This window comes from Trachypithecus francoisi, unplaced genomic scaffold, assembly GCF_009764315.1.
Source record: "Trachypithecus francoisi isolate TF-2019V2 unplaced genomic scaffold, Tfra_2.0 Lachesis_group11, whole genome shotgun sequence".
Lineage (NCBI taxonomy): Eukaryota > Metazoa > Chordata > Mammalia > Primates > Cercopithecidae > Trachypithecus > Trachypithecus francoisi.
The window spans coordinates 51,243,849-51,269,042 of record NW_022681456.1 but is presented as its reverse complement, the minus strand read 5'-3'; the positions used below and the strand labels follow the sequence as shown (position 1 = coordinate 51,269,042).

The following is a 25,194-nucleotide window of genomic DNA, read 5'->3' as shown; positions in this document are numbered from 1 at the left end:
TCTTCTGTTGTGCAGTTTGCTAAGATGGTTGGAAAAGTGCAGTATTAGGGTGGGAATGTCCCAGTTTTACAGGTACCTCTGTCATGGCTTCCCTTGGCTAGGAAAGGGAATTCCCCTACCCCTTGCACTTCCTGGGTGAGGCGATGCCCCGCCCTGCTTCAGCTCACAGTCCGTGGGCTGCACCCACTGTCCAACCAGTCCTATGACCTGGTACCTCAGTTGGAAATGCAGAAATCTCCCGTCTTCTGCATCGCTCACGCTGGGAGCTGTATACTGGAGCTGTTCCTATTCAGCCATCTCTGAACCGTCCAACCTCCTAGGGCATTCTTACACACTCTAGGCTAGAGTGTATATTGGCATAACCACTTTCATAAGCAGTTTGACACTATTTTGTAAACTTGAACAATCATATACCCTATGACTCATCAGTCATTCTTGGGGAATGGACAAGTAAGACCTTATTGTGACGGTAATAGAGTTAAAATCTTCAGGAGGTAAGCTATCTATTAGATGATCTAGAGGAAAAACTTTTCTTAGAGAGGTAACAACAGGTTCAGTGGCCCTGAACATGCCTACTTTGTTTCTGAAACATCCAGGAAGTCAGATTGAACAAGCAGAAAGTAGTAGGAGCTGAGGTTGTGGTGGAAGAGGACAGGACATTCAGTTGCAGTGTCTTGGAAGTCATTGTGATGATTTGGGTTTTTTATCCTGAATGAGATTGGAAGCCATTGGAGCCACTGAATCATTCTTTCTACTCTGTTGAGTTGTATTGTGAAACACATATTTCCACTATATTTGCCTCTTTTCTTTACCAAAGTCTTTGTGGACATTCAAGCTGGTTACTTTGCAAAATTAGCTGCTATCCGAGCAGGAGCTTCCAGAGTTGAAGCAAAAAGACTCAGCAACCATAGGAGTTAAGAGTATGAGATAAAGCCAAAGAGGCAATGAGGGATTTGCTAAGAGTAGTGGTATGATTGGACTTTGTTTTTCTCTGTTGAAAATGCAGTGATAGGGGAAAGGTGAGAGCAGAGAGATCACTGAGAAAGCTATTGCAGTTAATCAGACTCAGAACGGAGTTGGTATGAAGTAACTCTGGTAAGTGATGAGATCATGAATTTGCTCACAGTTCAGATGTAGCTTATGAGAGACAAAAGGAGTCCTGTTCTCTACCTGGAGGTATGTAGATATCATTAACTGTGATGGAGAAAATTTTAGGAGGGGCAGGTTTAAAAAGAATATCAAAAGCTCAGTTTCAAGCATATTAAATTTTAGTTGCTTATTAAGCATCTGTTGAAGTGAAAATGTTAGGTTTGCTGTTAGATATATGAGTATCAGTTAATGGAAGAATTCCAAACTAGAGTTACAAATTTGAGAGTCATTAGTTTGGAATGGTAGTTAGCTCTCTAGGTCTGTCAGCAAAATGTATCTTTTTTATCTAAAGTATGGTACCATACTAATGTTATTACAAAATTTAACCACTACCTGTAACTATGTTTCTGTGGGAAAGTCTCCTAAACAATGTTGGGAGATTCAGAAGATCCCTCCCACCAGGTACTGGACTAGAGACTACTCTGTCTTCAAACCTATGATGTATGGCATATGATCCAGCAGAGAAGTCTGTTGTGGGGAAGGGGCAGGAGATGAGGATGGTGGGGATTTTCCTATTCTGATCAGAGAGTTTGAAGACAAAACTAATTAAATAATAGAGTTTCTACTATATAGCCCTTGCAAGAGTATGATATGGTATCTGCAATTAGACTGTAGTTTCTTAAAGTCAAGAATTTACAGTTGTATGCTGCATAAGGACATTTCAGTCAACAACAGACCACATATAAGATGGTAGTACCATAACATATAATACTGTATTTTTATTGTACCTTTTATATGCTTAGATACACAAGTACTTATTTTGTTATGTATTCAGTACAGTAATATGCTGTATGCTGCATAAGGACATTTCAGTCAACAACAGACCACATATAAGATGGTAGTGCCATAACATATAATACTGTATTTTTATTGTACCTTTTATGTGCTTAGATACACAAGTACTTATTTTGTTATGTATTCAGTGCAGTAATATGCTGTACAGGTTTTTAGCCTAGTTGTGTAGTAGGCTGTACCATGTAGGTTTGCATAAGTACACTCAAAGATGTTTGTGCAGCAACAGAATTTTTAAATATATTTCTTAGAACATATTCCCATCATTAAGTGATGCATGACTGTATATAATTCTTCTATGTTTCCCTGCAATACCTATCCTAGAATAATAACATAAAATGGAAGTATAGGGAATTATTACTAAGTTTATTTTGTATTTGTGAGACATTATTTACTAGAGTTTTTCCTGTGAACTGGTCTCATTGTAAGACCTTGAAACATTTTGAGGATTTAATTAAGGATATGCATTACTGTAAGTACGGGAATGTTTCCTTCAGTGACTCATACTTATGTCAGGATTTCATTGATTTTAGGAATTAAAAATATGTATAAGAGTAGGTAATGATTTGTTGTGGTAGTATTTCTATAATTCTCCATTTATTTTATGAAATGGCATGGCAATAATAATGTTTGTAACTTTTTATTCTTATTTTTGTTTTATTGAATTTGTAATTTAGATATTCACCAACTCTAGCTTTGATAAATTTTGGTAATTGTAACAGTTAATGTAACCACTAGCATAATTAAGAATATTCCTATCCTCCTAAAAACTTTTCTTGTGTGCTTTTGTAGGATATTTTCTCTTTCATTCTCAGAGAATCACTGATCTGCTTTTAATCTTGACTTTTCTAGAACATTGTACAAATGGAATCATAGTATGTAGACTTTTCATTTCAGTTCTTCCATTTAGCACATAGCATTTGAGAGCTATTGATATCTTTTTGTGTATTAATGCCTTGTTCCATTTTATTGCTGAGTAGTATGCTATATACTATAGTCCAGATATGCTATTTGTTTTTTTATTTGCCAGTTGATGGACATTTGAGTTGTTTCTATTTTTTTCCTTCTGTGAGTAAGACTTCTCTGAATATTCACATATAAGCCTTTGTGTGGACATGTTTTCATTTCTCTTGGATAAATTGGAGTGAGATGGATGGGTCATATGTAAAGTGTATATTTAACTTTATGGTAAACTCAGTATTTTCCAGAGTGGCCATACCATTTTACATCTGCATGTATCTCACTGTGGTGGTTGTTTGTATTTCTCTAGTGATATTAGTCATCTTTTCACATTGGCAATGTGTATATCTTATTTTGTGAAGTGTACGTTTGAATATTTTGCCTGCTTTCTAACTGGGTTACTTGTCTTCTTACTGAGTTGTAAGAGTTCTTTATTCTAGATATAAGTCCTTTCTCAGATGAATGTTTTGCAAGTATTTCTTTTCATTTTTATCTTTTTGAATAGAGGTTTTAATATTAATAAAGTCTATTTTTACAATTCTTTTTGTTATTCCTGATTTTTATGTCCTACATAATAAATGTTTGCCTATCCCAGTGTCACAGTTTTTCTCATGCTTTATTCCGTAAGATGACATTTTTTTCTATTATATTTAGATCTGTGATCTACCTTTAATTAGCTTTTGTGTTTGGTTTGTAGCAGGCAAATTTTTGTTTTCTTTTTTTTATATCAACATCCAGTTATACCAGCACCATTTGTTGAAAAACCTATCTTCTTCATTAAATTATCTTGGGTACTTTATCAAAAATCAGTTGATCATATAAGTGTGGATCTATTTCTGTACTGTTTTTTTCTCATTGATTTATATTTCTATTTGTATATCAGCTGTTTCTTTCCATTTTTCCATTGATTTGTGTGTCTAATTTTATACCAGCTGTAGCTATACTACACTGATTTAGTTTTATATTTTTGAATTAGTAAAATTCTTCAACTTTATTCTTTTTCAAAATTGTTTTCATTATTCTAGGCATTTTTGCCTTACTTTATAAATTATAGTATCTACTTATCAATTTCTTTGCAAAGCTTAGCTAGGATTTTAATCAGGATTGTGTTGAAATATGAAGAAAAAATTGCCATCTTAGTACTGAGTCTGCCATTTCATGAACATGGTATATCTCCTTATATCAATTTTTTAGATTTTTATGCACTGTTTTATAGTTTTCAGTGTATAGGCTTTTTTGTTAAATTTATTCCTATATATTCTATTTTTATACTATTTTAATTGTTTTAAAATTTTACTTCCTAGTTTTATTATTTTTTTTTATAGAGACAGGATCTTGCTATATTGGCCAGGGCAGTCTCAAATGCTTGACCTCAAGCAGTCCTCCTTCCTCAGCCTCCCTAAGTGCTGGGATTATAGGTTTGAGCCACCAAGCTTGACTCCCAATTGTTTTTTGCTACAATATTATATATATTCTGATGATTCATTGTTAATTCTGTTGACTTGTGCCCTCACACATTGCTCAATTCACTTACTATTTATTTATGTTAGCTTTTGTATATTCTTTAAGATATTCTGCAGACATGATGTCATCTATGTATAAAAAAAGACAGTTTTATTTTTTCCCTTACATTATTTATTTCTTTTGCTTCTTTTCCTTGACTTATTATACTAGCTATAACCTCCAGTAAAATGTTGAATAAAAATGATGAGTGGTTGGTTTTTCATAGGAATAAAACAAATAAAATTTAAAGTAATATTTAAATTACATAACTCATTTGCTTGTTTAAAAAATCTAGAATCCTTTCTATTACCGTTTGCCTAAAATTCTTTAATTTATTTATTTTTCTAACTTTAGGTGATTGACTTGGGTTCCGGTAAAGGCTACCTAAGCTCCTTTTTGTCCTTGAAGTATGGCTTTAAAGTTTATGGAATTGATTCCTCAAATACCAATACTCATGGAGCTGAGGAGAGAAACAGAAAACTGAAGAAACATTGGAAACTCTGTCATGCTCAGTCAAGATTAGATGTCAATGGACTAGCATTAAAAATGGCAAAAGAAAGGAAAATGCAAAAAGAAGTTAAAAATAAAGCTGATATTGAGGAAGTGTTTAGAAACAGTCTTACAAATCAAGAAAAGATGTCTACTTCAGATATTTCACCTCATTTTTCTGGCTCTGTAATTTCTAATATCAGAAACCAAATGGAAACCCTTCATTCTCAACCACATCAAGAAGAAAATTTGTGTTTTGAAAATTCTTTTTCTCTTATAAACCTTTTGCCTATTAATGCCGTAGAGCCTACTTCTTCACAGCAAATACCCAACAGAGAAACATCTGAAGCCAATAAAGAGAGAAGAAAAATGACATCAAAGTCAAGTGAATCAAATGTATATTCACCTTTAACCTCTTTTATCACTGCTGATTCAGAACTCCATGACATTATTAAAGATTTGGAGGTGACTTTACTTTTGAATTATTTAATTTGATGTACAAAAACATTGTATTCAATTTTAATAGTAGCTTACTTAACATACATATCTTACTTCTTGATCACATTAATCTAACAGACCAAGAAAATAAAAGCATAAGTAGGCTTTCGTTATTCCCATACCCATCAAAATCTGCCATGAGTCTATTCAGAATAGAGTATCCTCCACTCATTTCAAACCTCTTAAATCAAATAGAAGTCCTAGCCCAAAACTAGTAAGTAAACTAAGTTCTCATTCTGCCGTTTAGGAATTCTTAAAATTCTAAACAAGTAATTAAATTTTAACTTAAATGTGAAGTACAGGGATATCTAGAACAAAGTAAAGTTCAATGTTGCGCTTGCCAATATGGAATTTCCTCAAGCAACAGTAGATTCCAAGTGTTCTTCAAAGCTTGAGCTTTTTCTAAATTACAAGTACGTCAACTTGCGTAATTGAAAGACAGCAGATCTTCAACAAAGGCAATGTTGCATGTTAAAACAGTATTATAGAGGAGATTCTAGAGATCATTTGGCCTAACTCATTGTCTCAAAAAAGAAAAAAAAAAAAAGATAGCTTTTGGAGTTGTATTACCCTTGTATTTTGTTTGTTTGTTTGTTTGTTTTTTGTTTTTTTTTTTAGAAATTTTTCCCCAAAGAAATGTGTAACTAAAAGATACTAGAGTTCTTTATGAATTTAAATCCTTGTTTGATAGCTGACCATTGTTTTACTGTTTTTTAAATGGGAAATTTTTCTTTTTCCCAGATATTTTTGGATTTAAGGAAATCTAGTGTACCTTCATTAATTCTTTTTCTTATACATGAAATTAGTAATTAAGCTATTTTAGGCTTTCTCTTAGGTTTAAACAATCCCAATTACTTTGGTTTAACTTAAAAAATATAAATTTCTAGTACATTTTGTCACCTTCTAATTTTCTCAAAATCTTTCTGAAAATATATAATCAAAACTGTATACAAACTCTTGTAAGAACCATCTAAAATAATATATACAGGAAGAATATTTCTTGGATCCTGTTGCAAATCACAATTTAATAACAGAATTAACTACCACCCTCTATTCCCCTCACCCTCTCACAATACTTAAATATTTTACTGGTAAGATAATACGGTGATTGCATATTTTTGTCTCCTAGCTGCTACTTGCTAATATTAACTAATCCTGTATGATAAATACAATAAAGAATGAGGTTAAATGTTCTTGTATTTTCTTTAGTGAGAGCTAAATTAGGCTTAAAGAGAGAAATTTGTAACTTTGTTACTCTACCCTTAATTAGTGATAAATCTTTCTTGTCTGAATTAATTTTACTGATGACATCATAATCTCTAAATAAAACCTATCTAAACTAATCATCAAGAAAAACAGAGTAGCTGTATAATCTTCTAAAAACTGTGCTTTGAAATGGATATTGCCTGAAGAAACTGAGTGTTCTATCAGGTCAAAACCACTTACAGGCATAATTTTTTTCTTTAGTAAGTTTGATTACAGCTCTCTTTTATGTCTAGGACATAGATTAAAATAACATTTCAGTAAAATAATTTTTAAAAATTTTAGTGAAACAATTATATGCTGACGATAGTTATAAAAATGTACTTGAGACACAAGTTAATGTTTATGTTATTTTGAATTTGTAATTTAAAGTAAATTGTAATGATAAAAATGGACAATGTTTTCTGAATTTTACTATATGGTAGTGTACTAAGTCATTTACAGGGATTAGTTTACTTAAGTTTTGAAAGAACCCATTGAGATGAAGGACTGTTATTATCTCCATCTTACAGTTGAAGAAACTGAATGCTTTCCAAATCACACTGTGACAGAACTTAAATTTAAACCGACTGTTTCCCAAGACTGTGCTCTTAATGACTGTACTACAGCTTATGTAATTAGTTCATTAATAACTCTTTCTTTAACTTCTCTTAAGTAAACGCATGTATCTTTAATTAATTTACAGCTTTAAAATTAATTTTAGTTGGTATTATAAAGTACCAACTAAAATTAGTTGATGAGTAGTAACTTTAGAGAACACTTTGAGAGACATGATGATTTAATTTTAAAAAACTAGAAATTAATATATCTATATTTACAGATTTACACTAAAACATGACCTTTACGTTATCAGGGTTTAAGAGTGTCATCTGGAAAATTGAGAGGTTAATATTAGAAATGTTTTAGATCCAAATGGTATAAGTATGTGATTCTAATAGGGTGCAGGTTTTCTGTATAAAATTTTTTTTCTGTACAAGTTTCTTTTTAGTCACTACTTTAACTAAATTTTTATGAGTCATGTCAAAGACAGAAAGGTATTATTAGTAAATTCAACCTCAAAATGATTGTTATATTGAACAAGATTCTGTGCATGTATACATTTGTACCCATTGTGTATGTGTGTGTATACATTTAAATTAGGCTTTGGATAATTAGAATAAACATTTTATAGGAGAGTTTTAAATACGATATATGTTATAAAATTTGGAAAAAAAAATTTTAATTAAATTTTATATTGTCATATTTGATGCAGTACATAAAGTAAGCTTTTTGTTGTTAAAGTAGAAATACTAAGTTTGCAACAGTTCTTTATTTTTTATAACAATATTTTATAAGGTGTTGATGGGCAATCTGAGAAGTGAAATTAATTTAAAAAATTAATATTATGGTCAAAGTGTGATATAAATATATGACAAAGCACAGATTTGGTCTAGTAATACATGTTACATTTGATTAGTCCAATTTTTGCTTTGTCTAGTTGTTAAGCAAATATTAGTTGTAAAATGAGAGAAAATATAAACAGGTAAATAAGCAAAATCACTGAAAAAAAAAATTTGTGAAAAGAGATCATAGTTATTTTGCCTATAAAGAAATAATTACTTATGAAAATAAAAACATGGAATACTTTCTAGGTAGAATTTGATAATTATTAACACCTTTACATATTTTAATGGACGTTTAAAATCTTCACCTCATGCTGGGGGCGGTACAATGTGCTTGTAGTCCCAGCTACTTGGGAGGCTGAAGCAGGAGGATCATTTGAGGCCAGTAACTTGAGTCAGCAGCATGTGATATTCATGCCTGTGAATAGCCACCACAGTGCAGCCTGGGCAGCAATGCAAGATCCCATATGTAAAAATAAAATAAATAAAAATTTTAAACAACCATCTTTTCAATTACCAAATTTTATTTTTCTTCTTGTGTTTTTAAAGGATTGTTTGATGGTAGGTCTACACACTTGCGGTGATCTGGCTCCAAATACTTTGAGAATATTTACCTCCAAGTCTGAAATCAAGGGAGTTTGCAGTGTGGGTTGTTGCTACCACCTCTTATCTGAAGAATTTGAAAACCAACATAAAGGTACAAGTTCCCCATGTATCATAATTTTTATTCATTTGGGCATAATGACTGTTTTCTATTTCTCCCCATTTTTTCATCATTACCGTGATTTAGATCAGCATTTAAGATAACATCTGACTTTCTTGCACTTTTAGTGTTACAGTATTATTGAAATTTAATGCATCACCATCTGTATATTTGTTATAGTTTATCTGGTCATAAAATGGGCTTAATGAGTACTGAAGCCTTTGAAAATATTTGAAAATTTTTTGTGATACATATTTTAGAGAACTTCTGTTTCAAAATATTTATGAAGTATACATTTACTGAGATAGTAAAACTGAGTTATTTTGTTATGAATATTGAATTTCAGAGTTTGCTTTTGTTTCCAAAGCCTTTTTCATTTCTGAAGGAATACCGATATTTAAAAAAGAAAAAGTTCTTTACTGTGTTTTGAAGAGTCAGCACACCAAAATTTTAGAAAACTGTAAAACTGTGTGATTGCATTAAAATAATAGTAGTCAAACTATGCTACCTGTACTTAGAAGGTGCCTGGTGAGCAAAGTATGGAGTAGGTGTGTAAGATTTGAAGCACCCCATGTATTCATTCGGAGCAGCTCCTGAAATACCTCTGTTTGCTCCATTTTGCATGTTAAATCTTTCCATAAGATTTTGTAAGGTATGATTTCAAAACTGCTGGTTCAGATTAGATGGCTATTTAGTATACTAATATTAGCAGTTCGTTTTTATGTTAGTTTAATGGTATCTTTATCTGTGTCATAGCTAAGAGTTTTAGATCGGGAATTTTTAGGTTACCAACTTTTGTGTGCATTAAGATGGTATTGGTTGGTCTTTTCTTTGTTTTAAAACCCAGATTAATGTATTTTAATTATTTCTTATTTAGTCATGCCCAGGAGGTAAACATTGTAATTGTTTAATTTTATTGAAATGTGACAAGGTGAAACAGAAGCCATGTTTAGAATTGGCAAAAATTTTTATGAAATAGAGTTAATCAAATTATAATTATTTTATGTCAGTGTTTTGAAATTTTTATTTTAGGAAAAGTATGAAATAGTGAAATTATGAATATATAGAGGTAGAATGAAAGAAAGCAAATTGGCAAAAATTTAGCACTAGTTTAATTTAGATGGAGAATATATGATTGTCAGGCTATTATTACCGACTCATTTTTTTCTAAGTACAGAAATTTTCAAGACCAAAAATTAGGGTAAAAAATCAACTTAAAAATAGGAAAAATAAAAGTATTTCTACTAAACTATATACCCATATATTTACATTATGTTACAGAATTTTTATGTATCTTTTCTGAAATAAATGAAAAAATACTTTAATGCAATCACAGTTCTACAGCTTTTTAAATATTATATGTATAATATTTTCCTTAATTGACAATACGGTAAGATTTATATAGATAAGTGCTTACTTTTGGGGTTTATTATTTGGTTGTTAGTTCAAGAGTTTCCTGTTCTGTAGGTACAATGAAATTCAATTAATAAATGGCTCAATTTGGGGACAGGTGTAGACACTTGGTGTGTCATTAAATTTAGAGACACTAATCCTAGCAATTTGGGAGGCCGAGGCAGGCAGACCACTTGAGGTCAGGAGTTCAAGACCGGCCTGGCCAACATGGTGAAACTCCATTTCTACTAAAAATACAAAAAAATTAGCTGGCCGTGGTGGTGGGTGCCTGTAATCACAGCTACCCTGGAGGCTGAGGCAGGAGAATCTCTTTAACCCAGGAGGCAGAGGTTGCAGTGAGCCGAGATGGAGCCATTGCACTCCAGCCTGGTCAACAAGAGCAAAACTCCATCTCAAAAAAAAAAAAAAAAAAAAAAAAAAAACAAATTAGAGTCACTATCCTTACCTTACATTTTAAGATCTTTAATTTCAGTTGCCTGCTTCCTTCTTTCACTTCATCGTCATTGCCCCCAAGGATGCCTTCCCATTCCAAGGGGCCTCCGTCTGCTCTTCACACAGTACTTTTTTAAGACTCTCATCTCTGGTCTGGACCTTAGCAGCCATCACTCTGTACTGTGAAGTCTCAGGATTTTCCCACCAAAGATGGATCCTATCTTTTTTGGCAGCATACTGTACTCTCTCTCACACTCTTTTCTGCACAGTTGCACCTTACTCTTTCTCCGGAGTGATCCCCGGAGCTCATTCTGCTGGTTTAGGAGAGTGTCTTTCCTAAAATATTTGAATTAAAATTTGTTGTGTTGCCGTGGATTGTGAGCAATTTTATCTCTCTTTTGTCTGTTTTTTGTAAAATACGTAAATAGATTCAGATTTAGGTGACTTTGATTATTTTATGGTAACCAGGTGTCATTAGTACCTTTTTAATCTAATGTTTGATTCTTCAATCTCGTACTTAAAAAAAAGTAGCAGAAGTTACTTGCCAGGATTGAAAAAAGAAATTTAATTACTCCTTGCTTATCCATTTTAAATCATTTTTTCCAGTACCTTTTCTAATAGATTGTTGCTTTAAGCTGTTAGCAAATATTCATTGGTCATGTATTCTAACTAAAATGAATTTGAATAGGGCATGTTAGAGAGGGCTTTGAAAAACCTAAAGGAAGAAAGAAGCAAGATTGTGTATCCACATATTGTCATGCCATTTCTTGCCTGCAAATGAAAAATTGGTAGATTGATTAGTCTTGAGAGGCACAGATTCCATTCACTTTTGTATCTTCAGTACTAAGCACATTCACTCAAACGTGATTGAATAGATGAATGTTTGTGTAATATGTGTTAAAATCAAGTAACTAGGAATAAAAAAAAAAAAACAAAAAACTGCTTTCCTGCTTTGGCAGCTGAGTTTTACACACCTCAGAGAGTATGTGATTGCACTGAACAAACCTTTATTGAGCAACTACTATTTTCAAGGCACTGTACTTGGTACTTTATGTAAAATAATGGGAAATGGGGGAGAGGCTCATAAAAAGTCAATAGTTGTGGAAAGAGATAGGAAAAATAGATGACAAGCAGAGTTCAGTTCAATATCATCAGTGCCAACTGTGTTCCACTCTGTGCTTAGGGGTGGAGATACAAAAATGAGACATCATCTTCACCCTTAAATAATTTCTTTAAAAAGCCCTCAATCTTAGGAACCAGATAATCCTTATTAGTAATTTTTAAAAAACATTATTTTTTTGTAAAAACCATTTAGAATAGAAAATTCAAATTACATAGGAAAAGAAAATACAAAGTAAGTCCCCATACCTATATTGGTTTTTTATGTATCTTTCCAGAAAAGAAAAAAAATTACATATACACATTCTATATTCTTATATATTGTAGACAAACAAATGTATAAACTGTTCATCATCTCTTTTCACATAATATATTTTTGATAGTCTTTCTATATCAGCACAGAGAATGTTGCTTTAGTCTTTTTCATTTTGCAAGGTATTTAATATATTGTATTTTATTTATTCAGTACTAAATAGTTAATACTTGCTTAAGGCAGTGGTATTCTTCTTTTAATAAACGAAAATTTAGTGAACTGTTGAGCAGTTCAATGTAGAGTTTAGAGAACATAAAATATGGCACAAGTGTTCATCTTTATTTTCTTTATCATCAAACATTAGTTTCAAAATAGTATAGTAGTTGCCATAAGACAACTACTATATTACATCTGTTATCTTACAGCAGAGTAGCATGTAACTCTGTCTGTGAGGGGTTGAGGGTATGTTCCTGTATAGTGATACCCACTGTATCTTGAAAGATTCAGCAGAAGTTAATCAGACAAGGAAGTAAGAAGGGTATTGCAGGCAGAATAAACAAAGGCATGCAGTGATAGAGGTTTAAAATCAAGTTTTTTTCCTCTTTGACTTCATAGTCACTCTTTCTCATTGTAATTGTCTTTCCCACATCTTATTCTTGTTCATGTCTTTCATAGAAGCAATTATAATAATAAAACTAATGTCCATTTCAGTCAGTATAAAGGCATGATTTTTATTGACCTCCTTTCACATTTAAGATTACTCCCTAATCTATTTTCCCAAAATCTCTTCTTGATTCTCTTTCTTTCTTTCTTTCTTTAGTACTTGGTCATTCATAAAATCATCTTTGAGTCTTCTAAGAAAATTAGTTGAAGAGAATACCTCCACATTTTTACACACTAGAAATGGAAGCCTCTCAGTTAACAGATTCTCAGGCATTAGTCTTGTATCCTGCCTGGGTAAAGGCAGTTTTATCTTCTCTTCTGAAGTTGCTGTTGTTCACTGTGGGTTTGCAGGACATTTAGGCCACAGGATTTAAATAAGAAAAAGTGTTGGAAAGGTTTGTGAGAACCGTGACCAGCAGCTATAAACTCTGAATTTCCCTCCCTATAGGGATAGTAAACTGGAAAGGGCTTCCTGTCAAAAATATCTTACCCATCAAGAATCATTGATATCGTAAGGCAAACAATGCTAGGCTTCAGTAGGGAAAGCTAATAGTAATATCTTAATGTTACTTAATTTCCTGATGCATACTTGAATGAATAGATGATTGGGAGTTTTGCTTATCAGGAAAGCAAAGAATAAGCAGGAGGAAACAGTACTGAGTGATATGATGAAATGGGTGGGGATGTGTGCAACGTGAGTACCCTCAAATACTCTGGAGGTCAAGAAAACAGTTGGAAAGCCAAGAGATAAGAGAAAAATGTGGGAAAAAAAGTGATAGGAATAATGAAAGTAAACTTGGTTTATATTGCAGTTTTGCCTAGCCCTGGACTGAAACACTTTCTCATCTCAAAAACCAGATGGCAAAGGTAACATACTCCCTTTTCTCTTTCCAACACTCCATCTCCATTTTTCTCACTGTATCTTTGCTGTAGTAAAACAGAGAAGATGTGAACCATCCCATGAAATTTTTATAACAGTATTTCTCAATTCTAGCTGCCTTGCTGAGTCGAATTTGACACTTTTTAGTGTATGGATGCCTACACCTGCTTCTTAACATCTGAATAATAATCTCTAGGCATAGGACTTGAATATAACTATGATTAAGAAGTTCTATAGGTAATTCTGATGAACAGCATGTTTGAAAACAAGGTATGTATTATGATTATATAAGAAGACATGAAGAATTCTACAGGATGACTTACAGATATATGTTCAAGATTATGTATAGTTATTGTTCTTCTATGCAAAGACTTAGATGGGTCCTAGTCAAGTGCCAGTTTGCAAATTCATATGACAGGTTAAACTCAAAAGGGCCTAGGAGTGTGTATCAAAGTCCAAAATGCAGAGAGCTGGAGTAACTAGACCAAAACAAAATCCTTGAAGTATAGAGCTCAGAGTAAAAACCTGGGGAAAACAAACACAGATGCAAGAAGGCAGGAAACTGGGTCATAAATAGGGAATGAAGTTAAGTGGTTAGAAGCTAGATAAATTCAAGGAGAAAAATCTAGAACAAGCAAAGTATGTTTGGGATAATTATTATGGGTATCCCTAGATTTTTGATAGCTTACCTTTATCAATGAACAGATGTGACTCTGTGTATGTGTGTGTATGAAGGCAGACAATGAGAAACAGAGTTTGTTCTGGGCTATTTAGCAGAAACTCTTTTGATTGATGGAATACGGACATAGCCTTATTTTGTTTATACAATATATACTATGGAGTCCTACTATTCCATACTAAAATACAAATCTACCACTATATAGATTGATCATTATGCTAAAATATCTGACTTACAGAGAAAGGGGTTTATGTGCACAAAGTTAGCATATTTCCTGTAATATATCAAGCACTAGGTTCCATGGAGTTATATCTCTGAATGGTTAAATATGTCATATGTCCATCTTTTAATATTTTACACACCTTCACCCTCACTTTATTTGCACAGCTGTTTTTAAGTTTGAATTGGGGCAGTGTTGCCCTTTGGGATGTAAATTTGAGTTATTAATAGTCTAATATAATACAGTAGAAAATTTCTGGTATGTACATTGCTACTTTTTATGATGATATTTACTATGTAAACAATATGTATTTTCCATGAATGTGTTTACCCAATGCAATGTGGTAGACCATAGAGGTAGTCTGTCATGAATGTCAGTTTTCAAAAATACCACAAAGCTCTGTGAGCCATTGTGAATACTGAATTTATACCATATGTTTTAAAACTACTTTTAAATATTTTTACATTATAAGCCAGTCGTCCCTAGGAGAACAAGAAATACCAGAAACATTTTTATTGCAGTCCTTTATAGAGTATCTGTTTGGTCAAGCTTGACTAATGTTTCAGTATTTTGAATATTGATTATTATAATAATTAATTTGAAGTGTTTACATTAGTTCTTCTTCTAGAAGTTGTAGAGAGAACTTTTTTGGGTAAATATCAAGATAACTTGGTTGTTTTGGTACAAACAGAGGAAGCACTAGTAGTTACCAATTCAGATCTACGCATTTTTTCTTCTTTGCTAACTGAACCATGATTTTGTTAAGGAATCATCAGTTGCTACTGGGAGCAACCCTTTCCAGGGCACAAATCTGTGACTGATCTGCTCCTTCCCTGCCTCCTCCCAGCCTAGTACCGGGGCGTCTTCTAGTATTGTTAGTGTACTCCACATTTGCACAGTCAAGTATCAATGGTGTAACCCTTGAAAGTCTGCAGGCTTAACTTCATGTTTACCCCCAGCCTTAATATGATATGGGATAATGAGGTGGTTCTCCCATAGGTTCCTCCATTTACTTTAAAAAAAAAAAAAAAAAAACACAGTAGAGGGTCACAAATCATCTTTTGATGGTGTCTTTTAATCTGATGCTGCCATTTCTGTATCAAACAAATTTGTCAATGGTGCATGATACCTATCCTAATGTAGACTGTTTCTCAAGTTGTATCATCTCTAGGAATTATGAGGGAGGAGGCTACATATCTACATATGTAGATAATTATCTTTACTATTGTTGAGGTTTAAAAATTGTTCCTTTGCTTTAAATTTAGAGGTACTTCATCTGAAAAGGTGTCTAGAGGTTGAAGAAAAACGAGTTGAGCACATTGTTTGAATATATAACATACTGTTTAAATAAGCTTATCTTACATTTCCAGATTTCTCAAATATTCTATATGTGATACTAAAACTGCTAACATAACATTAACCAGTTAATATCAGCACTAAATCATGTATTATATCATAGAAAAATGTATGACTAATGTCTTAGTCCCGTTAATGGCAATGAATTAATCTTATCATTGCAACAGTGCAAACAATTGCTGTCTTTTCAGTAAAGATCTGACAATATTTTCTATCTCATACAATACGTATTTTCTTAAACAAGGCTGTTTACTGCTGTGGGCTTTTAATGCTGGAAGTTTGGAGGATATTGAGGAATAAAGTATCATTTCTCTTTTCAAAATAGCATGGATTTGACTTCCATTTCCAGCAGTGTGAGAGATGAGATTTTTTCTGAGGATTCCTCCTGCTACAGTTCAGCTAGATACTGGCTAAATTAGAACATGTATTTTTTTTAGCCATTGCTGAGTCCTCAAAAAATAAGGGAAATCTTTATGGATCAAGAAAAATTATAAACAAAATGTTTAAAAGGAGAGAATGGGCAGAGGGAGGAAGAGGAGTTGAGACCAAAGGAGGGAACTATGAACCATAAAGTGATAGATAGTGTTGTTCTGAGATAAATGCTGGTCTCATTGACATCTAAAGACTAATAATGGTCCCCAACTAATGGGGAAGCTGATCCTGAAATATCCATACTAAGCCGTACCCTTGACTGAGACAAAACAGTCTTCAGTCTATCTCATACATAAGCAAATTCAAATCCTTTTAGGGAACTACTTCTTAAATTCAGGCTCTTGAAATTTCAACAGATTAAAATCTATTACATATGAGCTAAAATCTTAGAAAATCCCAACTATATCCTAAGATACATGTGGCTAGATATCTTGGCTGACCCTCCTATTGTATTCAACTAAAAATCCTGAATACAATTAATTTTTCCTAGAAGCACTGAAATGATGGAAATATATATCCAGTCAATATATAGAAGAGTGCCGAAGTCCTCAAAGATAATGGAAACACTGAAGCTCCTGAGGGTATTTGTGTGCCATAGCAAACTTGAGCTTTAATAATACCATGATTTGAAACCACAAAGGTGGGAACAAAAATAAAGGTACCAGTAGTAGGAAGAGAGTAAATTTGAAAAATTCAAGAAGCATTTAAGATTGTTTAAAGGAGATAAAGGAAAAGGGATTATCAAGGATCATTATCAGGTTTCTGTTTTGAGCAGCTGAGTGGGTGACAGAACAACGTATATGATAGGAGGAACCAAGTTTTGGGGCAAAGGTGGAATATGTTTCTTTAATGTTTTTCTTTCATTCCTAGCATTTGCCATAAAATGGGATATATAGCAAGCAGTCAATAAAGGAATAACATATGAAATAAAATTATAAATGGTTAAAAAAAAAGTGCTGATTCAGCACTGGTCAAACCTAAAGAAGAAACAAAGGTATTTGATGAGACATCTCCAGAATAATTATATTTTAAATTAATTCTTTTCAATTACTCTCTTTTGGCCTTGCTATAAATCATTAGTATTTTGTCAAGAATCTGGAGATTAAGGCATGGATCTTTTTTTAGCAACTCCTAATTTAAACCATGAAACTAAAATGAAGACTTTGAAATTATGAGAACATAAGAGCCAATTTAGTAACAACAACATTGGGCCATAAATATCAATAAAGATTTATTGAACATAGAATATGCTGAAATTTAGGAGATATTCAGCAAACTAAGTATGCACCCACTGCCCACTTTGCTAGATACTGAGGATATCTAAATGAAACATTTTAAAGTAATATCTAATGTAATAAATAGGGTTTTTTTTTTTTTTTTACCGATAATTGTAATATAGTTTGATAGGTACTGTATTAGAGTTATGTATAAGTTATATGCCAAGCATAGAGAGAGCGATTTCTAGATGTCCAAGGGAGTGCAGAAACACTGCATAGAAGAAAACATGCTTTGACTGACTAGCATTCTCCTCTGTCTCTGTAATGTTGTGACCTGGGTGAATCAGTTAGCTTTTGTGGATCATCTGTAAATTAGTGAAGCAAGAGAGGGGTTAAATTAGACGACCTGTCCCTTCTGGCTCTAATGATATCATTCTATTACTTGAATGTAGCTTTCCAAAACATGCATATTATTTAAATTTAACATTATTTGTATTTATCAAGACATTTATTTTTAGTATCTTTTTTTCTTAGTTATATTGGATTTGCATAAATACTTTCCTGCTACTAGTCTGCATTTGGATGATAATAAGACATTTTTGAAAATTTTACTTTTACATTTATACCAGTATAATAATGGCCATAAATGTTGTTTCTCCCAGTTTTATATGTTTGGGTTTTAAGAAGTAAAACTAGCAATAATGTATAGCAAATGTATATTATATATATTTATTTTCTTTATTGATATTAATAGTGTATTAGTTTGTTCAGTAATTCAGTGAGGAACTATCAGGATCTATCTCAGCTTGAATTAAGTTTCTGGTGTGACTAGTGTAGGTATTGTTCTTTGCAACCATATAGCAGATGAGTAGACTTTACTACCAGCCTTGTAGATTCAGCTGTTTATAAGCTTTTGTTACAATATCACATTGCTCCTCACTGTTCAGCTGGTCTTAGAAACATTCTTGCCAATTAATATGGGATGAATACAGAGATTTCTAGATGTACTTGGCATTCTGTGCACAATTACCTCACTCTGACAGCTGTATATGATCTTCCGTCAGCTGTATGTTTTCTAGAATACTGGCACTGATTTTATTTTTGCCATGGGGCATCTTCTTGCTGCCTTTAAGTAGTTAGAAATGGAACTTTAATATATTTTGCTTCTTTCTTTCTTTAATTTGCACCTCGTTATTTTTTGTGATTAATAGAAAGTGGTTTTTGAAGCTCATGCAGATTGGATTTATTCAGCATAAAAAAGTTATCCTTGTGTTCGTGGTAAGTAAAAGACGCCAAGAAAGTGTTTAAATCCAAAATAGAAAATGAGTATGTCCACTTAAAAGAAGTAGTAAAGAGGAAGAGTTTATACTTTGTATATAAAGTAATATGAAAGCAAAGTTGACAGAAATTCTTGTCAGAGAGTTGACAGTCAAATTAATATAAAACAGGTTTTACAAAAACTAGATTACAATCTACTCATTTTATATATAAATCTAGATTTTGATGCTGCAGAGCAAATAACCTTGAAAAATATTTTGCTGTAATGTTCTCATTTCTTTTTTCCTGGGGTAAATAAATTACCAGAAAGTTGTCTAAATTTTCTTCATTATCATCCATCTGACACAATGTGTGAAATTTTTATTGGTATGAAGTTACAACATCATCTGTAATATTAGTATAAAAATTATCTCAGGTGTTCCATATGTGTCTCATTATAAATTATTTTATCAAGTATAGAGTTTTGCAGCAGAGGGAACCTATCATACACAATGAGAAACTCCACTGGGAAGCTGCTATTACAGTGTTTGCCAAACCAACACAATGTTTTCTCTCAGCACCTGGGTTTTGCCATTGTATAGTCATGCATAAAAATACCAGGACAGTTGTATCTGGACTGATTGATTAATAATAAATGTTTTAATGCAGATATGACGCCTTTAAAGTAATATACGTGTCTTTTAAAACTGGGTGTTTATTTTCTTTTTTATATACATCACACTTTATATACATATACCTTGAGATTACATTTCCAGCCTGCATTTTTAACCAAAGGATAAGTGAAATACTGGTACATTGATTATATAATGGAATTAGCAGTGGAGATGAGAAGTAGAAAAAAAGGATATTGTAAATCGGGCTATGTATACCTGGTGTATTAGGCAGGGTGCTCATACACACACATGTAATTAGATTTATTAAGAATGGGCTGACACAATTATGGAGGCTGACAAGTTCCACGATATGCTCTCTACAGGTCGGAGACCCAGGAAAGCCAGTGGTGTGCATTCCTGTGTGAGACTAAACGCCTGAGAATCAGGAATGCCAATGGTGTAAGTCCCAGGCCAAAGGCAAGAGAAGACGAATGTCACAGCTTGTGCAGTGAGGTAGTGAGGGAGAGAATTCAGCCTTTCCCTAACTTTTTGCCCTATTCAGACTCTCAATGGGTTTGATGATGCCCACCCATATTAGGGAGGGCAGTCTGCTTTATTCAGACCACCAATTCAAACACTCATTTCTTCCCAAAACTCCCTTATGGGCCATCCAGAAATAATGTTTAACCAGATATCTGGGCATTCCATGGCTCAATCAAGTTGACACATGAAATTAACCCTCACACTCGGCATGGCCCAGTAGGAAACAAATCCGAGGTAATAAATTTAATCATTTTATTGTAATCGTTACCATTTTACCATTACCAACTCTCTCCATTTGTGTTTTCTGGGAAACAAAACTTCATACATAGAGTCTATATCTCAGTGATTTAAATTGAAGGTACAGTCTGGTGAAGGCCGAAAGAAAGGAACCAAGGAACCATAGGGGCTCAGTCCATATTTATGGAATGAATTAGTTAATTGCCATAAACATATAATAATTGTGCTGTGATTTTCTTTAAATGTCTTGAATTCTAGAATCTTTAAGTATCTCCTTTACAACTTGAATCATTGTTGACAACTGCACATAAACATTATCTTTTTAAGTTACTTTTTACACCCACATTTTTTCTGATCATTTAAGAACAGAGCAATTTCTAGAACTTGCCTGCTTTTGAATTGCCTTCTATATTGTTATTCTTATGGTTATCCTATTTTAAGTTTATTCTTCATTATTTTATTAATGCTGAAGAGTAGGTCTGATTTAAATAATTATATTTATCATTTAGGGTTTGTTTTTGTTGTTGCTGTTGTTGTTTTGTTGTTTGAGACAGGGTCTCACTCTGTTGTCCAGGCTGGAGTGCAGTTCATGATCATGGCACACAGTAGCCTCGACCTGGGTTCAGGCAATCCTCCCTCCCCAGCTTCCCAACTAGTTGGGACTACTGGTGCGTGACACCACTCTTGGCCAATTCTTGGCTTTTTTTTGGTTTTTGTTTGTTTGTTTGTTGTCATAAAGACAGGGTTTCACCATGTTGCCTATGCTGGTCTTGAACTCATGGACTCAAGCACTCTGCCCACCTCTGCCTCCCAAAATGTTGGGATTACAGGTGTGAGCACCATGCCAGGCCTATCCTCTTAGTTTTAATATATTTTAGAAACCAGTAACATGTAAGTACTTCACAAATCTTGATAGTTCAATATAATGTTTAATACACCTTTTATCCTTAGGCAATATTTTGAATATCATATATACTTGGCCTTATTTAAAACCTGAAATGAAAATCAAGAAAATTTTATAGAATTGTCCTATAACTGATGCTAATTATGAAACTATAAAATTCTAAGGTGAGAAATGAGTTTCTAAACTTGCAACTAAACTGAGAGGTCATCTTTACTTGAGAATGTGTCAATCTACATGGCAATTCTTCACATACCTTTGAAGGATATTTTTCAGGAAACCTAAGGAGTCTTTGTCAGTCCTTAAAGAGAGTAACATGGAACAGAGACTTAAGTTTAAAATCAAGGTAAAATGGCTGGTAAATGACAAATACTTGACTTTTTTTTTTTTCCTAAAAAAAAAAAACTATGTTTTGTGGAAGATTGTAAGATGCCTATCAACCTAAATTTTACTTTATTGTTTCAAAGCATTATAAAAGTGACATAGATGCATGTGACACACAAAAAGGAAGTTTATTAAGGACTTTGAACTATGAATGAACTCAAAATATTAAACATTTATTTCTATATTTACCTCTCAACATAAGTAATAAATATATTCACATTATAAAACGAGTTTGAAAGTATGCAAACATATATGTTAAAAAGTAAAAGTTTGTTTGGCATCACATGTGACACTCCCTTCACATATTTCTTGCTATGCATGTACATATACAAATGTGTACATGTACAAAAACCTCTTTTCTAACAAAAGGATTCAAACTGAATGTAATCATTCATTCATACATTTATATATTCTTTCCAAAATATTTATGGAGTGTCTACAACGTGCCAGATACTTTTGAATGAGCAGTGGAAAAAAAGTCCCTGCACCCATGTCATTTACCTCCTAGTAGGTAGAGACTGCAGAGCAACAAGCAGATATATATCTATTACATCAGATGGTGATAAGTACTATGGAGAAAAATAAAGTACTTTATTTTTCTTTTATTGTGAGTTTGGAGGCATGCTGTTTTATATAGGGGAGCCGGGAGAAGCTTTGTTGTTAAGATGACGTTGAGCAGACAGTTGAAGGATGAGGAAGCAAGCCATGCAGCTATCTTGGAGACATAGTGTTCCAGACAGAGGGAGCAGCAAGTAAAATACCCTAAGACAGGAACCTGTTGGCCCTTTCAAGGAAGAACAAAGACCAGCATGGCTAAAACAGTGTTGTGACAAAAAGCAGGGAAATTTCTTAGGGAACGATTGCTGGAATCCAGATGGAAGATGGATAGCGCAGATCAGAGGGGAACTTTGGAAGAGATGGTTAAACACTTCTTGTGCAAGGTTTTTGAAAATGCAGTTTTATGTGGGTATGTGATTGCAAAAAGAAAAGCCTATCTGTAAACATTAATTTGATTTGAGAAAAAGTGAAGTCATTATATGACAAGTTAAAGCAAAAGAATCTAAATCTACCTCAGTAAAAGATTTAAAGCTGGAGAATGTAATGTCAACAAGGATGGTGTGATTATTTTAGAAAGAGATTTGGCTTAAAACAAATTGTCAAGATAATAGGAGAAGCAGCAGATGCTGATCAAGAGGCAGCAGACAAGTTCCCAGATGCCATTAAGAAAATTATTGGAATGTAAGGGTATCTTCCTGAATAAATTTTCAAGGCAGATAAAAATGCCCCGTTCTGGATAAAAATAACTGCTGCAAAGAACACTTATTAATAAGGAAGAGAAGCAAGCACCAGGATTGAAGGCAGGAAGCGATAGGCTAAGTCTACTGTTTTGTGCAAATTCAATCAAGTTTATCATCAGAAATGTCCTTATCTCTAAAACTACTAACTCCTGGGCCTTAAAGGGAAAAGATAAACATCAGTTGGCTCCTTTTTAGTTGTACAACAAGGAGGCCTGGACAAGAATCCTTTTTCTAGATTGATTTCATCAATGCTGTATATGAAGTCATGAAGTATCTTGTCCATAAGGAGCTGCTTTTAAAGTTCTTTTGATATGATGCTGGACAATGTGGCTGGCCACCCAGAACCCCATATGTTCAACACTGCTTTAAAGAAGATGTACAGACAGCTAACAAGTATATGGAAAAGTGGTCAACATTACTGATCATCAGGGAAAGGCAAATTAAAACCACAATGAAATATCACCTCATACGTGTTTAAATGACTGTTATTTAAAAAAAAAAAAAAAAAAAAAACAGGACAGCAAGTCTTGACAAGGATATAAAGGGAACCCTGTTACATTGTTGGAAGGAATGTAAATTGGTACAGTTGCCATGGAAAATGATATAGAGGTTCCTCAGAAAATTAAAAGTAGAATTACCATTTGATTCAGCATTCTGACTTTTGAGTATGTATCTAAAGGAATTGAAATCGGGATCTCGAAGAGATATCTATACTCCTGTATGTATGACAGCATTATTTACAGTAACCTAAGATATGGAATCATTTCATCTCCATTAATGAATAAATGGATAAAGAAAATATGGTACACACATACAATGGAATATTAGCCTTTAAAAAGAAGCAAGTCCTGCCGTTTTCTACAATATGGATGGACCTGTAGAAAATTATCTTAAGTGAATTAAGCCAGGCAGAGAAAAATACTGCATGATCTCACTTGTATGTGAAATCTAAACCAGTCGAACACAGAAACAAGAGCAGGGGCTGAGTGGGAGAGAAACAAGGAAGTATTGATCAAAGCATACAAAGTTTCGATTATACAAAATAAAATTTGGAGATATATTGTATGTATAATATAGGGCCTATGATTCACGGTATTGTATTGTATGCTTAAAAATTGCTACAAGGGTATGTCTTATGTTAAGTTCCTTTACTACAAATGGAGAAAAAAAAAGGAAGGAGACAACTTTTAAAGGTAATGAATACGTTTTTGGCATTGCTAATGATGATGGCTTGATGGCTTTACAGGTATTGACTTATTTCCGAACACAAAAAGTTGTATACATTACATATCTACAGCTTTTTATATGTCAACCATACCTCAATAAAACCGTTTTAAGAAAAGAAAGGGAGGGGAAAAATACATATCAGGTATGAATTGTTCATTGAAACTAAAGAATTTTTAGCCATTAATTGAGTGACTGACCCATGTTAAGTACTCAATAAATATATATAAGATTAAAAATCCAAATTGTAAAAAGTTGAAACAGCAAATGAAGTGTGAAATGAAGCTAGCAACTAGGCACAAGCAGATCATGTAGGATTTTGTCAGTCATACTAAGGATTGGGATCTTAATATTAAAAGGAGAAAAGGGATTTTTTAAGGAGAAGAAGGATTTATTAAACAGGAAAGTGAACTAATGAGGTTTGATTTTTTTTTTTTTTTTTTTGGAGATGGAGTCTCATTCTGTCGCCCAGGCTGGAGTGCAATCGTGTAATCTCGGCTCAGTAAAACCTCCACCTCCCAGGTTCGAGTGATTCTCCTGCCTCAGCCTCCCAAGTAGCTGGGATTACAGGCAGCCATCACCATGCCTGGCTAATTTTTGGATTTTTAGTAGAGACGGGGTTTCGCCATGTTGTCCAGGCTAGTCTCGAACTCCTGACCTTAGGTGATCCGCCCCCCTTGGCCTCCCAAAGTGCTGGAATTAAAGGCGTGAGCCACCATGCCCATCCCTGATGAGGTTTAAATTTTAAAAGATCATCATGGTTGCAGAATTGAGATTGGAATAAAAGGGAGCAAGAGTGGATACTGGCACACCAATCAAGAGACTGTTGTACCAGTCCGGGTAGTTTGGGATGGTGGAAATAAAGAATTTTTAGATTTGAGGAAAATTTAGGAGATAAATAAACAGTAATTTCTGAAGCAAACTGAATGAGAAAGTGTCAAAGATATCTCCTGAATGTTTTGACTTGTGTAAATGAATAAATATTAGTGCCAGTTATTAAATTCTGAAACTTCATAAGATCTAGATTTGTATTTTGAAGTTAGTTTAACTTTAGACATGTTGATTCTAAGGTGCCAATGAAATACCCATTTGAAAATGGTGGTTAGGATATTGATAATGCAAAACTAGATCTCACAGAAGAGTATAGGATTCCAGATATAATTTAGGAATGGTAGTGGGTTGATTAATGTCTCCCAAAAAGTCATGTTCATGAAGAACTTCAGAATATGACCTTATTTGAAAACTGGGTCTTTGCAAATTTAATTAGTTAAGATGGAGTCATCATACTGGATCGGGTGGGCCCTAAATCCTAGGAGAGTGCACACAGAGAGAC

General features: G+C 33.3%; 1 protein-coding gene across 2 annotated transcripts in view; it reads left to right on the top strand.

The window, feature by feature from the left end:
• Positions 1-25,194, top strand: part of METTL25 (methyltransferase like 25) — a 114,522-nt gene that overhangs the window by 37,139 nt on the left and 52,189 nt on the right. For both annotated transcript variants that reach the window (XM_033221145.1, XM_033221146.1), the window contains exons 4-5: positions 4,759-5,358; positions 8,586-8,733. In XM_033221145.1, coding sequence (XP_033077036.1) covers positions 4,759-5,358; positions 8,586-8,733 — 748 coding nt within the window. The remainder of the gene's footprint in view (positions 1-4,758; positions 5,359-8,585; positions 8,734-25,194) is intronic.